The sequence below is a fragment of the Dendronephthya gigantea genome, unplaced genomic scaffold, assembly GCF_004324835.1.
Source record: "Dendronephthya gigantea isolate DGI-Jeju-01 unplaced genomic scaffold, DenGig_1.0 000092F, whole genome shotgun sequence".
NCBI classification, from domain to species: Eukaryota; Metazoa; Cnidaria; class Anthozoa; order Malacalcyonacea; family Nephtheidae; genus Dendronephthya; species Dendronephthya gigantea.
Genome location: NW_021163102.1, coordinates 276,261 through 291,174, shown reverse-complemented (window position 1 = coordinate 291,174; position 14,914 = coordinate 276,261). Strand labels below are relative to the sequence as shown.

The following is a 14,914-nucleotide window of genomic DNA, read 5'->3' as shown; positions in this document are numbered from 1 at the left end:
GGTGATTTCATAGGTAATTACATGACAAACAAAAGACGAAGGCAGGGAAAGTAAGTCACACTGTCCCAAGTGTAGACTACAATGTAACACGGGCAAAAAATGTCTTTCTACAAGTATTTAATGGTGTATTTTTGTTTAAAATAAATTAAAGCGGAAAGTTTTATAAAACGGTAAAACTAAAATGTAATTTCAACACGACTTGAATAAATGCTGTCATGTGTTCATAAATAATAACTCTACTTTTCAACTATGTCCTCGAGGGAATCCATCCTCCTGTGCGATAGATGTGCCAGGGAGTAGTCAGCTGGGCACTCAGGCCCTCTCGGAGGGTGGGAGGAAAGACGGAATGGTTAAAGAGAGAAGGTAGTCGCATCCCGAAATTTTTACACCGTCTCCGTTTGTACTTCTGTAGTTCTACGGTCATTAGTCAAAATGCTAACGACTTTCTCTATACATAATCCTTGTCATTCGTTCTAATCATTTACCACCAACTACTCTTATGTTTTTACTTATGTACTTAGCCAATAGCCAGTTCGAAGTTGCAATTGCGCATGCGCGTAACCACGGATGCTTGTCAACTGCCTAAACAACTAGAAACGGCTGGAGTACTCTAAGTAGGAGATTGACAAATACATAAAGAAAGTAAAAAACCAGGTTTTTTTAATTTATAATATAGTCACGAATAAATAATTTAGCTAAATATATTCTAATATCAATGTTTGGGCTTTCATAGATATAGCTTATGAAATCATGGGGCCTAGGGCAACTAGTTATTGAATATTTTTGAAGAGAGCACTGCCATTTTATCAACTCCGAACTGGCTGATATTCACTTTAACCTTTATCTGATATGCTGATATTCACTTTAACTTTAATCGTAATCGCCTTAAGTTTACTCTACTCTCATATTATTTGCAAATATCACATTGAAGTTTCAAACAGTAGACGTTTTATACCAAGCAAGGCTTTGTAAGAATAATAGTTCTTAAGTGTGCATTCCAGTAACTCGCTTCTCGTTTTAATCTTTATATATTCAGTGTAATAATACTGGCCTAGCTTATTTGATCAGTAATTTTTCTTTTTATTCCTGCACTGCGACAGTAGTGTAGTGCATATTCAAAAGGTCAGTGAACAAAAATTCATATAGTTATAAACTGACCTCTGAAATGTGGAAAGGAAAAATGCACACAGTGACCTAAACCAACCAATATTACACAAAATGCTTAAATAAACTTGACAAGGATTTCGGCAACTTTGAAACTGTTTACAGCCGAAGCTAAACTTCAATATGACTTGTGCAACTTAGTTAGCTATTGACTACAGTTCGTGACTATGCGATGCATGTTCTCTTTCTTGCTAAAGTCCTACGCTTCAATAACTTGTGCTCGGCCTTCGGGCCTCGTGACTTGCACTGATGCCGGCGCTGCTATCGCTGGCGATTCCCCACTAAAAATAACCGGATGACCCGACAAGGGTGTGAGGGCGACTTTTCCACAACACGGAGTTTGTAATACGGTAAACGTTTGTCTGGTCACGGTGTCCGCACCTAGCGCACGCGTGATTGGTTGAAGAAAAGTGTATGGATAGCATGCACACAATTTCGAGCTACCAGGAAGCGTTGTGACTGGCTGGAGGTATACTGGTGGTGAACTCACATGCCCTTCTGTAACTGTCGACATCGGTTCGTACAATGCGATAGCCGATACCGGACTGTTCCGAGTATTAGGTGACATTTCACGATGGCATGGCGACACTTCACGCGTCAAAGGCAGCATTTCTTGATTGGTTGGCGAATTTTCCCAAGATGTTTTAATCACATCTGAGACACTTTTAATGACCGATGTTTTCGTCGCCATCGTTGGAGGAGTTGCGTCGCCATTGGCAACTGGAACCTGTTTGCTGTCGTCATTTCGGTGATTTGCTAACTGACGAAGTCGAGCTGCTCCTAGCTTCTTGACAGGTTTGTATCCATGAGGTAGATTGACAAACTTGTACACGAGACGTTGCCCGTTGACCTATCAAATATGGAATTACATTAATAATGCATGCTGTTATAAGTCCAAGTAAATATTAAAAACAATGAGTACGATGCAAGCGACAATAAGTGATTAAGGTTTTGAAATATGCCAGGCGGTAATTTGCACACCCACCTGGCTGTCATTTTTTTCGGTTTGCCCTTTAATGAACTTACCTTTTTAATAATATTTTTCTGATAATAATAGCGCAAAGCTCGACTCAGTTTGTCGTAATTCATTCGTGGTTTCTGCTTGAGATTTCCCCATCTTCGTGCGACCTCTTCCTGGTCCATTAATTTAAACTCAAATTCTTCAGCTTTCGTCCAACATATCAGAGATTGACACTCTTTGTCATAAAGTAACTCCAGTAAAAATTCCCATAAATGAATAGCATTTTTCGAAGTCCACGGCTTGATTGGCTTCTCTTTTACTCCCCCTTCTAAATACAACAGAGAAATAATGAGCCACAAAGCCATTGATTCCTTAAAAAACAGGAAGCTCCATGCAGTAGGTTTGCATGAATCATTGGTTCGTTCATTGCGTTTGCATTTTACTACATCCTGATATAGACGATGTCGCGGATGTCCCGTGAAATCCCTAATCTTAAGAGATTTTGATTAAGAGAATTATTTCAGTATACATGCATGATATCAGTTTTTAAAACTAAGTACATCTCAGGACTAAAAAATCCGATAGTTAATGACAAGTTCCAGACGTCCTAATGAAAGCTTATAAACGAAATTTCTTAAGATTTCTACATGCAGTAACCGCGTCCGTGCCGTGGTTTTATAAAAACGTGATTTCGATGTTAAATTGATACGTGACCGAATTAGCCTTTTTGAATGGCTGATGAGAAACTTGATCCCGTTCATATTTCATTTCCGTCAAGTCATTTCGATATCCAAATATGTGACGACGCCAACGTATATTGCATGTTAAAATAAAAATCCTATTGTCGATTAGGTATAGATATATAATAGAGTATATATTTGCAAGGGTTTTCGTTTTCATTTTCCCGCTATTTCCGCACTGTGCCGGTTTAGTCACTTTTGGGAACCGTTACCCAACCCAAAGTGCTGGACCTCAAATATCTTTGTTGAACAGTTTTGGAACAATTCACGAATGCTCTAAATCATATATATAACTTGTTGTAAAATATTCCTATCACTATAAAAAGAGGGACTTTGTATGTCAATCAAAGTCAATCCGCGTTTCAAATTTTCGAGAAAAGCTGTGCATGTTTGCATGTCTTTATCTATCACGGAAGTGTATTTTTTTCGCGTAACTGAAACGGAACATCAAAACTCAATAAGATTCAATCACGTTACAAAGCTGCATGCTTGATACGCCAGTGCGACTTTGAAGATGTTTAACAATGTAATATACTCACTTCATCAAAGTCATGCGTTAAATACTCAAAATACGTATATTTCGACACTACTAGTACTAGTACTATACCTGCCAAAATTGAAAACTAAGTTTTAAAGTATATTGGCTAATAGCAGTGCATGCGCATATTGTAGCGTGGAGTGTATTCTCGCCAAATAAAACAGAATAAATAAATGCATGCATGGTGAATTAGAATCACGCTAAGATTATCATATAAACATATTTATCATCATTGGCTCCTATATACACCAGTTTCGTACACTTTTATTTTATTAGATAGAACAGTTTTAATGAGAATTGATACTGCATGACAATTTAAACCATGCAAATTTGTCTAAAATCTACGAAGTCAGGCGGAGAATTTAGCGAGTCTATATATGAAGTAGATTTCCCCGGCAGCAAGTCTATCCCAACACTAAATTGATTTCGATGTAATACAACTCAGAATGTTTATCAGCAAACTATATAGTCTAGAGTATAGTTCTAAATGCTGACGCTGAATCATCACAAATCGAAAGACGCATTAGCCTATCTTTATTCCCGTAAAATTTGCCGGCAAAGATGAGCTTAAATCATTCATACCTTCTTGTTTAATAGAAACTTCGTTAGGATATTCCATCGTCGCAGTGTATTCTAGAAAACACAGAGAACAACTATAGAGTATGCGGTAAAGGAAGAAGATGAAATAATGTTCTATGTATTATACGGAAGTTATATGGTTCAACTTCCGTATCATAGCTTGATTGTGGCGCGGGCAGACAAAAACCTGGAGGCTACGCAACCTGGAATCTGGGTGATAGCAGTCCAGTATATGACGTTATGATAAAAATAGCTGGCCCTCTCTAACCTCAGTGCAGAGGTTTTATCGCATGATCTAGGAAAACACAACTATCAATTCATTTGAAAACTGAGAAAAGACTGTGTTGCGTCTGTGCTTGCTAAACTTTGATTCACGAAAACCAAAGACACAGTTCACGGCTGGATGTATAAATCGCATGACGAAGATGAAGAACAAGACAATCAAAGACTATTTGTGTTTGTTACACATGCATGCATGTTCCAGTCCACGTATTCTTCCAGTTCCAGCATTTTGTTTTCATTACCACGTATTATATTTATGGCAGGAACTTGACACAAGGAAAATGAAATAAGGCATTCATTCGGCGTTATTAGATATTACAGTTCATGCAGGTATTGCCTTCATGGAAGTTCAACTTCCTATATAAAGGGTTTTATTGTTAACAGCCAGTCTTTGGGCTATTCCGTATATTTAGTCGCAGAATTTCTGAACAAAGACGCGGAAATCCATTTAAGTGATCCTTAACCATCTTAAAGGTAGTTTTATTATACTCAATGAGTTTCATTTGAATTGAGTGTAACCTTTTTATATATAATAGCCATGTTTATGAAAATATAACTTCATTCGTGTGCATGCAATCGTACCCAAATCTGATTCTCAGTTCACGTGTATATATGCATGATCAGAAAATATGAAAGAAATTCAATAATATAATGAAGAATTTCCGAAATAATTTGAATGGTTCCGATGCATAAATATGCACAAAAGCCGAACAAAGGAGAGAATATTGCTTATAGACGATGAAAGCTCTCTGATATGTCTAGCTATAAACACATGCATATATTGCAAGTCTATATATATATATACATAGTATAATACAATGTTCTCCTTGATTCGAATCGAAACTAACAGGCAGATTAAGAACAAACCCCCCAAATTTATTTTTCTTTTCATCCGGTACCGCATGCATGAAGCGTGACATCTCCAACAGGTTTTGTTGTGTTTAGTAGTGAAAACAAAAGCAAATGACTGTCAAAATCAAAATTTAGAATCAAAATTTACTAAACCGGAAGTTTTACTTGGAATTGGAGGAAAATTTTTGAGGACGGGGTATAACAGGTAGGCGGAAATTTGAGCGCAGAAAATTCACCGATCAGCAGTTTCACAAACTTAATTCGTTGGTTTTCCTGAAAAAAGTTTCATTTTTCAAAGCCTATACATAACAATATTGACATTTAAAATCGCTTAACTTTATATTTTTCAGTTTCATAACTGTCTTTAAAATAATAGACCTGAAACAGGAAGTTTACATCATGACAATCAGAAAAATCCTTAATCGCAACTGAGTATACGTAATCTTCAAATCATCCTGAAATATGTATGGATTTAACCTGCATATTACGAAACAACTTTCACTTTCAGTAATTTAACTCACAATTCATACCGCAATAAGGATACGGAGTATTACAGGCAATTCCGCAAGTATGCATGGATCAAAATTATATTCATAATCTCAAGTAAAATAATGCTGCCTGAATTCAGGAATAGCTATTTCTTGATGTTTCTCGGTTTTTTAACTTTCTTTGTTCTGGAAACATTGATAGCAATAGTCACGAATAGCAGCCGGCGAGATTGATATATTACAATTAGAAACGCACCGTTCAATTTCCGCTTACTTTCGGCTTTCACGAGTTCCCTCTGAGTGAAATGTTGATCCATTAGCTTAGGTGTTTGCATGCAGTAAAGGGAATCAACTGAAGAAACAGCCGTAAACATCCTGACCGCTGTTCAAACATACATGCGCGAACTTAGTATATCATAAGCAAAATCCCGAGGAACGCAAGTTATCATTTCAACAATATATTATTAGTTTTTTTTACCTCTTTTTATGTAATACCGGAGAATTTAGAACGCACGTGTCGCAGGAATTAGCAGCAGTCATATCTTTTCGCCTACCAATATCTGGCGTGGGCATGCAGGTAACGACCTACGTATTGACGTAACATAGTCACTTAATTCCTTAGCGACGGGATATTAAGTTAAAAAATGCATCGGTTACAGGAAGAAAATGTCAGCCCGAAATTAACCGCGTCTCGACGAAGACAGAAGTAAAGTTTATATTTCTGGAAACATCGCGTACTCCGGCGCGTTTTGGCGTGTGAATTAAGTAGAACTCTGTATAAGATGAGGGAAATTAAAAAACACAATGGCCAATGCTCAGGCGTCTGTATATACACGAGCTAAAAGATGCACGACAGTAAAAGAAATTGCGGTGTCGGTTGTAACATAAGAATATCCATAAGTGATAAGTATCATAATCTTTAGAAAGCCGCACTAACAAAACATTAATATAGTATATACGTTTGCATCAATTTACACCCTGTCCCACGCCTAAGCAATGTTCGAGGTATAAGACAGGACCCTCCCTCACTTTTTCATCGGACGGATAAATTATCGGTTAAAAAAAAAATTGCGTGGGACATAAAATGAGATTTAAGCTCAGTTCCAGCTGCCCCCCTCCCCCTTTTAGACTTTCAAACAGGCTCGTGGTCTCCGCAGAAATCAGAAAGGTATATAGATTCGATTACTATATACTTGCCGTACCATACCACCTTAGTTCATATGCTTATATAGTTGCAGTTTTCTTGTTCTCATGCTTTTACCTTCGTTCCACTAAACCACCATCAACATTTAACGAATGCTTTATATTAATGCAAAATAAAGCTATATTTGAATTGTTTTAAGTTTGCTCCTCTCAACCCATATAGGAATAGCCGTTAATTCCAGACCACTGCTGCCTGACAGTATTATTTTAATTTGAACGAGCTTAATAATATGTATAATAGTTTTCCATAAATGACAAAGCATTTTGCCACAAGAACACTTACATCAGACACTTGAGTAATTGAGTTCACATGACTCATTAACTTATAACATGTATTACACACTCATGTACATATGCAGGTGTTCTTATTGGATGCTGTCACATCACGGTCCATATTTTAACACGCGCGCATAATAATTACAATCAGAGAAACGTATTTAGACCTATGTTTCAATTAGTGTATAGAAGGCTAGAAGCGTTCTCAAGGTGGTGGGTGGATGGAACGAGGACGAACAGATCCGAATGCGAGAAATATGATATATAAAACTTTATCGTCTTTGATAAAGTAAGATTTAGTAAATCAAAACAATGAATCTTAAATTATGAGCGCGCGAGAGATGATGATTTGGTGTTTGGCATCACAGAAATCCGTAAAAAATGACTTCCTCGAAGGCCCTACTAAAAATTCCTTGAGGTTTTGATAGGATAACCTTAATATATAATTATATAAAACTATATTGAATCACCTGTATTGATTACATCTTTCATAGAATCTTTGCAAGAAAGATTCGATAGCAAATTTTGATTACTGATTTATTAGATTACTGATTTATTAAAAAAAAATGGCAGCCGAACTGAATATTGCGAAATAAAAAAAACTGGATAGTGAATTGCAATTGCATTTCCTCGAATTCAAACCCTGCAGCTGTTTATAAACATACGAGTTGTGCGACATCTCGATACCGCTGATTGAAGCAATATTTATAGTTACAGTTCCAACCCCGTTCGAGTTCCTGACATTGATTATAGCTTTAGCTTTAGGGAAGTAAAATGTTATTGCAAAGGTCTTAGTCCAAGGAAAAAGGTGTATAGTTATATAACTTATAATTATAATTACTATAGTTAAATTGCTATATTTTTGTCTATATATAAGCATTCTTTTATTAGCTTTAGACATATGATTGCCCAGACGAGATCTTGTGATCCACGCCGGAATAACTGGCCTATTCGCAGTGATATTTATAGACTACAATAAATGTTTTATTGTTTAATTCCTGCATGGGTGTGGTTACAAAGACCTGTTCAAGATGGTAACATGGCAGGTTTAATTTAAACCAGTTTCTCCAGTATATTACATGAAAATGTTGTCCATGACGGGTGCATGATTATGCATACACACAGGCCGCCATAAAAGAATGGTTTACATCAAGTAACAAAGTCATCGCTATCTGTCATAATTTATTTACTTGCCAATATACTAAAATCATGTTGCCCACAGCGGGCGACGTGTGTCTCATTTAAAGGTTCATGCAATGTTGGTATTACATGCATGCCATAGCTATATAGCAATATTGCCTACAATGCCTAATAATGTGTTTATATTACTCTAGTACCCCGAGGGAAACTTACAATCAAAACAAATTCTAGTTTTTTCTAAGACTATAAGATAACCCACTGAATAGGTTTCACCTACTTCCATGATTACCACGCATGTAACCAGCATCACTGAAACTGCTAACCTTGAATCTTGGATATTAAAGAAGTCGTTATAATTTTTGAGAGAGATTTTCAGATCTTAAAATTTTACTACGACCATTTTAGTATTATAATAGCTATAATATCAATCCTTCTTCGGCTAGTAATATTATTCCTTTTGCTAGTAAATTTGTTACTAAAATTATTAAGTAGTATATATTCTACGGCATCGAACATTACAATTCATGTCCTTTCCACATAAAAAGCTGCAACGAATTTGTTTCGTGGGATCAAATTACGCCTTAGCAACTGGGAATTTCAACGATTAAAGCGAAGTTCTTTTTCGGGGACTTCGTGTCGAGGAAGCACTTGCCGTCTCATATAAACTTTTCAATGCTTATATAAACTTATGAAAGACTAACTATAGAAACGTAAATAAACCTTAGATCTTTTACAAAGGGATATATGTGATTACGAAGCCGCTGCTCTGTTTTAGTGCTTGTTTTAAACGTCATTCTTCTCATGTGATATGCATATCGCCTTAACAGGAATCCATAACGAGGCATAGTTCTCGAATGATTGTTTCTATCGGGTTCATTGCGTTCAGCCTTTGGTTTATTTTTGGATATATCATTTCCTTCTTTAGTGATTGGTATGTGGCCATGTTTTAGTCTCCTTGTACGAGGAAGATATATTACTAAAGTTACTTAAAGAAGCTGCTCCCATGCATGCGTCCCTGCATGGTCAGTACTATATATAGGGAAATATAGATTGAACAAAATGCAACGACGAATATTACTAGGTTTTTTTACCACTACGTCACTACGGCGGTTAAATATCTGCTACGCTATTGTTACATTATATATTGGAGGAGTAACTGTGTCCAGTATGCGCCTATTCTTTTCAAATGAAATTTTTACACTGCATGACATTGCACTACAAGACATTCGATACTTGCTTTAGGAGAATAATGTATAATTCGTATTTACCTTCCGCTTTATCACCATAAAAAATATAATCTATGTCGGTTTCACTGCAAGAACAATCATTTACTCATCCAAGAGTGTAATAAGTTCTATATAAGTCATCAGCATTAACCATCAGCTTCTTTGCAATGCTCATTATAGTATAACAGGTTTTGACTATCACATGGCCTTATGGTATCCGGTATCATTCAAATAAGTTCCGCATTGCGGACTGCAAGTCAGCATGTTAATAACCTTATTTATAGCTTCAGACCCGACATCTTCCGGTGTCAGTCGAGGTCACTAAATGCACTTTTCGTACACGCACATTTCGTACGTGTTCCTCTTAACTCTTAAGGTCGCCAAACTAACAAACGTAGCATTTTAAAGGCTTACCGTGCAACTCATATAGGGGGGCATAGATAAGTATCAACATTTATACCCTGGGCATAGATAAGTATCAACATTTATACCCTGAGTATCAACATTTATAACATTTAGGGTAGTTTTCCGTGTCCGGATATCGATGTCTGATGTTGAGTAATGACTGATGTAGTTCTCACCAGGTAATTCTCTACATGTTTGCTGCATCATCATTGTCAGCATTTTAGGACTGAAATTACATCAGATTCGAAATAGAATTTACATTATCATTACGCATTAATACCTGAGATCAATACTAGAAGTCAAGAATAATAAAGTACTACGTCTTTTACAAGTTTAAACGTTCTTGTTACTACAATTACCATTGGCCTACTTTATAATCATTCCTTAACAGCTAACATGCATAGGTTATGGTATAACGGGTATATATAGCTAGTTTTCATAGAATATGCTAATTCGGCATAAACTTTTATTTGACCTATTCCAAGGTTAATTGTTCGTAGTGGTCACAGAATATGAATCTCGCAATCTGCATATTAAAATTATATTCTTCGACATTGAGTTGCTATCTTAAACTTATATACAAGTTTTCTATAACAAAGTAACTCCAACCAAAGTTAACTTGGGAAATGGTCTATTCTGTCTGTAAAAATGTTTTTTATTGCGTTCAATAACATTGATTTTTTATCGATTTAGGAAGTTGTTTCAATACAATAACTTTTTATTAACACACGTATACAAGAAACTTATCTTCCTTCCACAAAAAATTCCTTCCACAAAAAACCTCTGACTTCCAAACAAATAAGACTTTTGGCGAAGACGCGATATTCTTTCAGTTTCGAAAGTTCTTTTTTGTGTTAGTATATATAGATTGAAAGTGAAACAAGTTTATTTCCATTTACCCATGCACAACAACATGGACATCGTATAAAATCACGTGCTGGAACGGCCAGTTCTTAACTTTTGATCTATGTCTAAGTCTATATCAATTTTTCGAAAGTAACGAAAAAATGTGAGAAAATATTTGAAATGAATAAAAGGGGAGCGTAGCCAGTCACAAATACGTAAATAGTAGAATTGTATGCCGTAGGATAGTTTGACATCAATTCTGGTAGACGCGACTTAATTATATTGGAATTTACATAAGTTTCACGAAGGAGTGCCATCATCAAACATCCTATGAAATGAGTCGGGCATGAAGACTTACATTCCCCCGCCTTGAAATTAAGATCAAAATTTTATAAATTCTAAAACTTTGAAGAATCTCACAAAGAAGCCGCGATATCAGTTATTTCATCGGGCCATAAACATGAAATGACAATTCCATTATGGTGGCCAAATTTTTCGACGATTGGCTGGTGCCATACCGTGAGCAATGCGTTGCCTTATGGATGTTAAGTTAAGCGTCTCGCAATTTTAGTCTAGTGAATACTTTTCCACAACTATTCAGGATTTGTAGTTTCATTCGAATTTTTTTAATTACCACGAAATCCTTCGATATATATATCTTAGAAAAGCTAAATGATTGAACTATAGTTGCATATTTGCATACCGCGTGTGATAGATTACAGGAAACGGGTGTAGATGACGCAGGTAATATGATTCCACGTCCATTTACTGTATTATCTATAATTTGGTCTAGAGCGGTTCCGAATACATGCATATATATCAAATATCAATAGATAGATTTCTAAGTATTCGCCAACTGGTTATCGTAAATAATATCTTTAAGTAACATTCGCTGATTGCATACACTGCATGAAGATATAATAATGATCTTATTTCTTTTTTAAAGAATATTTGTGATCTAAACTTTGAAACCATGCCTTTTCGACTAGGATGATGATTTTTTGGAGGTGGAAAGCCATGAAACGGTATGAACTGAATCAGTGGTATGAACTGAATCAGTGAACTAAAACTGCATTATCGATCTTTAATATACTGCTTTGTTCATGATATACGCGATATAAAAATAGATTATTCCCACTTATAATATTCAATCTCATATAAGATAAAATGTAATAAAATATGTACACTTTGCAGTTTGCACAACTTTAGTTTATAAACGCAATTTATATATCTCACGAAATCGGGGTTGATTAAATCGTATGCTGAATATAGTGAGTTTGAGATTCACCAAATCTACGACGCGGACTTGAAATAAAACTGCTCTAATTCCACAGTTTCCCAACAGCAATGAAAATTAAAGGCTCTTTTTGATAAACAAAGCCAGAGCCGTGTGTAAAACTGGGTTCCTCGATCACACTAGCAGCGTCGTAGATTTGGTGCATCTTGAACTCGCATATATAATACAGAAGCAACCCACATTTGAAGTTTCGCGCGATTTATTCTGTTCTAAAAGTATTTTCACTGATGAAGTTTAAACTTTCCGCGGAGCACTCTGATCTGCAATGCTGGCTTTCCGCACGCACGCATCTTTCCTGAGGAGATATAGATAAATAGGTTCCCAAATAGCTGCATAGCCGAGGAAATATTCGAGTTGCAGGTATACTTTCCGTGTACATTTAATATCATACATGATAATGTCACGAGGAAACATATAAAGATGACCTTGTTGACAACATAACTTATTCACCGGGCTCCTAGTGCACGTTCTCCTTTCACATGGGGTGATATCGCTTAAGTCCGTTAATTTTTATATGTATACTAAAAGCAGGGAACTTCATTTTCGATTTTATTTTAAATTTGGTCGAATTTTTTGAATACAAGATTTCAAACCTTGGCAACCAAGAACTGGCATGGCTTTCTGTCACAACAATAAAAAGGTTTTCGCTGTTCGTTTAAGGAGCATTTTGCCAAACATTAGTACACATTGGCTTTTGAAATTGTTCATTTTGAAATGTTTCTCGTTTGAAGAGGTTTATAAATTGTCCTAAACAAATGCGGACTATATATACACTTTACTCAGAAGTATATACTCAAGACAAGGAAATTTCGATATTGCGTACCGCGATGCAATTTTGTAAATGATTATTTCCGCATAGAACATATTGTATTTCATACTTATACAAACAAATAATGAAAATCACATACCTTAACAATGATATACCAAAAATGCCGTGCGTGATCAGGGTGAAGGAATTCTCGAGGAATGCTTTGACTAGTTATTTAATATTGCCATAGCCTAGAATAGCTTAGATCGCATTCGCGTGACAACCTGTAAGGAAAACACGGGAAATTTTTACGCACTGCTTGTTACCAAATGACGCACATGTGACGCACATTGGCCGTATGGCACGGAAATGAGAGGTTAAGTCTTTGGAAAAAAGCTCTAAGTCGATTCCGACTCATTTTCCGCCTAGAATTACAGCTTCCGAGTAAAATCACAATCTAATGTTTCCTAATTTAGTTTTGAATAAAAGCTGCAGTTTCAATTTGAGTTCAAAAATTAAAAAAAAAATTCCAATTACATGCAATATTAATGTAAATTATATTTCCTGATTATACCTGTAGCCGTATGCTATTGCACGGGCGAACCAGTGCTTGAAATCTTGAACTAATAATAAAAATACAGAATAGACGTAATATTTTTTTATTATGTTGGACCTATACGGAAGAAATGAAAGTGCGTGTTTGCAAAAAAAAATTTTGAAAAGTAATTTGTTATCAGTCTGAAAATCAAACTACAAAAAATATAATCATGTTATAATAATCCCTGATAGCAATAAAATTTCATTGAATTATGGGTCGTCGTCCGTCGCTAGAAGCTTTATTGGGAGGGGGTGCATATTCATAGATTCGTGCAAGCATGAATGTGTGAATATACACCCCCCTTCGATCTCTTTTTAAATCAAGCACATGCTTGCCGCGGGAGTCGACAGTATTGCGCGTTCGCACAACCAGATGTCAATCTTACACATGTACAGGCCGTGGCTACTTTTGACCACAGATATTCTAAATCCGATACGCCGGCGCAATTCGGTTTAAAAGATTCTCACAAACGACATAAATTGGATTAATGAGTCGAAAGTTTGACTCGGACCACACACCGTATCCAATTTCAACATCAGCAAATTTTTGAAATATTTATAAACACATATATATATAGCCAAGTTAGCCAACGGGTCTCTGTATCGAATATTCGAATTATTTGAATATATGTTTTACTTTTAGGATGGGATAAAAGTGACAATTTTGGAGGATGATAAAAAAGTCATTTTCACCTCTCTGTTTCTAGAGTCGCTCAATTAAAAAACGCCTTTCTCTCCAACGGGGGCGGAGCAGATAATTTGGACCCACACGGCGCAGCAAATGGACAGAAGATAACGTTCAACTATGTAAAATATTCTAATTCAAACAGTATATTGTGGGTATTGATGACTTGCAAAAAAAGGCCATGTTGAATGTGGATGCATGGTGTAGCACAAAAAAATATTTTATTGATCCCATTGTGAGCACTGACCCGGCGTGCAAGCAACATGGCCTGGTGTGTTCGGAAGCGTGGTTGAGGGCTAAGAATACACAAATATCCTTTATAGCTTTAGAGGCTTAGTCACGCACGTATACCATCATTCGATTATTTTCCCAAGCGTATTTTCGTTAGCGCTAAATGTTTAGGGCATGTGTTTAACACTTATTACTTATTAAAATTCCAGCTTTTCATTCTTTTATCTGTTGGTATTTCTTGGTATTAAAATTCCAGCAATTGCAGCTGTGGTATGTGCATTTCTGAGCCAAACCACAAAAGTGGAAGAAATATTAGATTAAATAACATGGTGATATACACGAATTATCATTAGATTCTTCAAAAGTCAGTCATGGATTAAAACTGTATGATAAAAGTGAAAGTTCATTTTTTTGAGCTTAACACTGGGTTAAAGCAAATCTTTATGTCGATTTTTAAATCGCTTGTTTACAAAGTTGAATATTTTTTTTCATAAATATTTTCTGGACCGATAGAAGTAATATTTCCTAAAGTTTCAAAACGAACAATGGTTCAGAAGCACATAAAACTAAAACACTGGATTAAAATTTAACCCAGGGTTAGCGCTAACCTAGCTTTGAACAATGATGATGCTCTTTCCAATAACGCGGCTGGTGAT

The 14,914-nt window shown here is 35.9% G+C and overlaps 1 protein-coding gene across 2 annotated transcripts; it reads right to left on the bottom strand.

Annotated features, from left to right (window-relative positions):
• Positions 1–663: 663 nt before the first annotated feature.
• LOC114533512 (transcriptional regulator ERG homolog) lies at positions 664–13,030 on the bottom strand. 2 transcript variants are annotated; one of them, XM_028555041.1, is made up of 4 exons: positions 12,906–13,030; positions 3,986–4,036; positions 2,191–2,453; positions 664–2,014 (listed from the first exon to the last, which is right to left on the bottom strand). In XM_028555041.1, the coding sequence occupies exons 2-4, from the start codon at positions 4,020–4,022 to the stop codon at positions 1,364–1,366; spliced, it is 951 nt and encodes a 316-aa protein (XP_028410842.1). In that variant the 5' UTR covers positions 4,023–4,036; positions 12,906–13,030; the 3' UTR covers positions 664–1,363. The 2 variants fall into 2 exon arrangements, with proteins under 2 accessions (XP_028410842.1, XP_028410843.1); XM_028555042.1 differs by lacking the exon at positions 12,906–13,030 and adding an exon at positions 9,492–9,646.
• Positions 13,031–14,914: the final 1,884 nt, after the last annotated feature.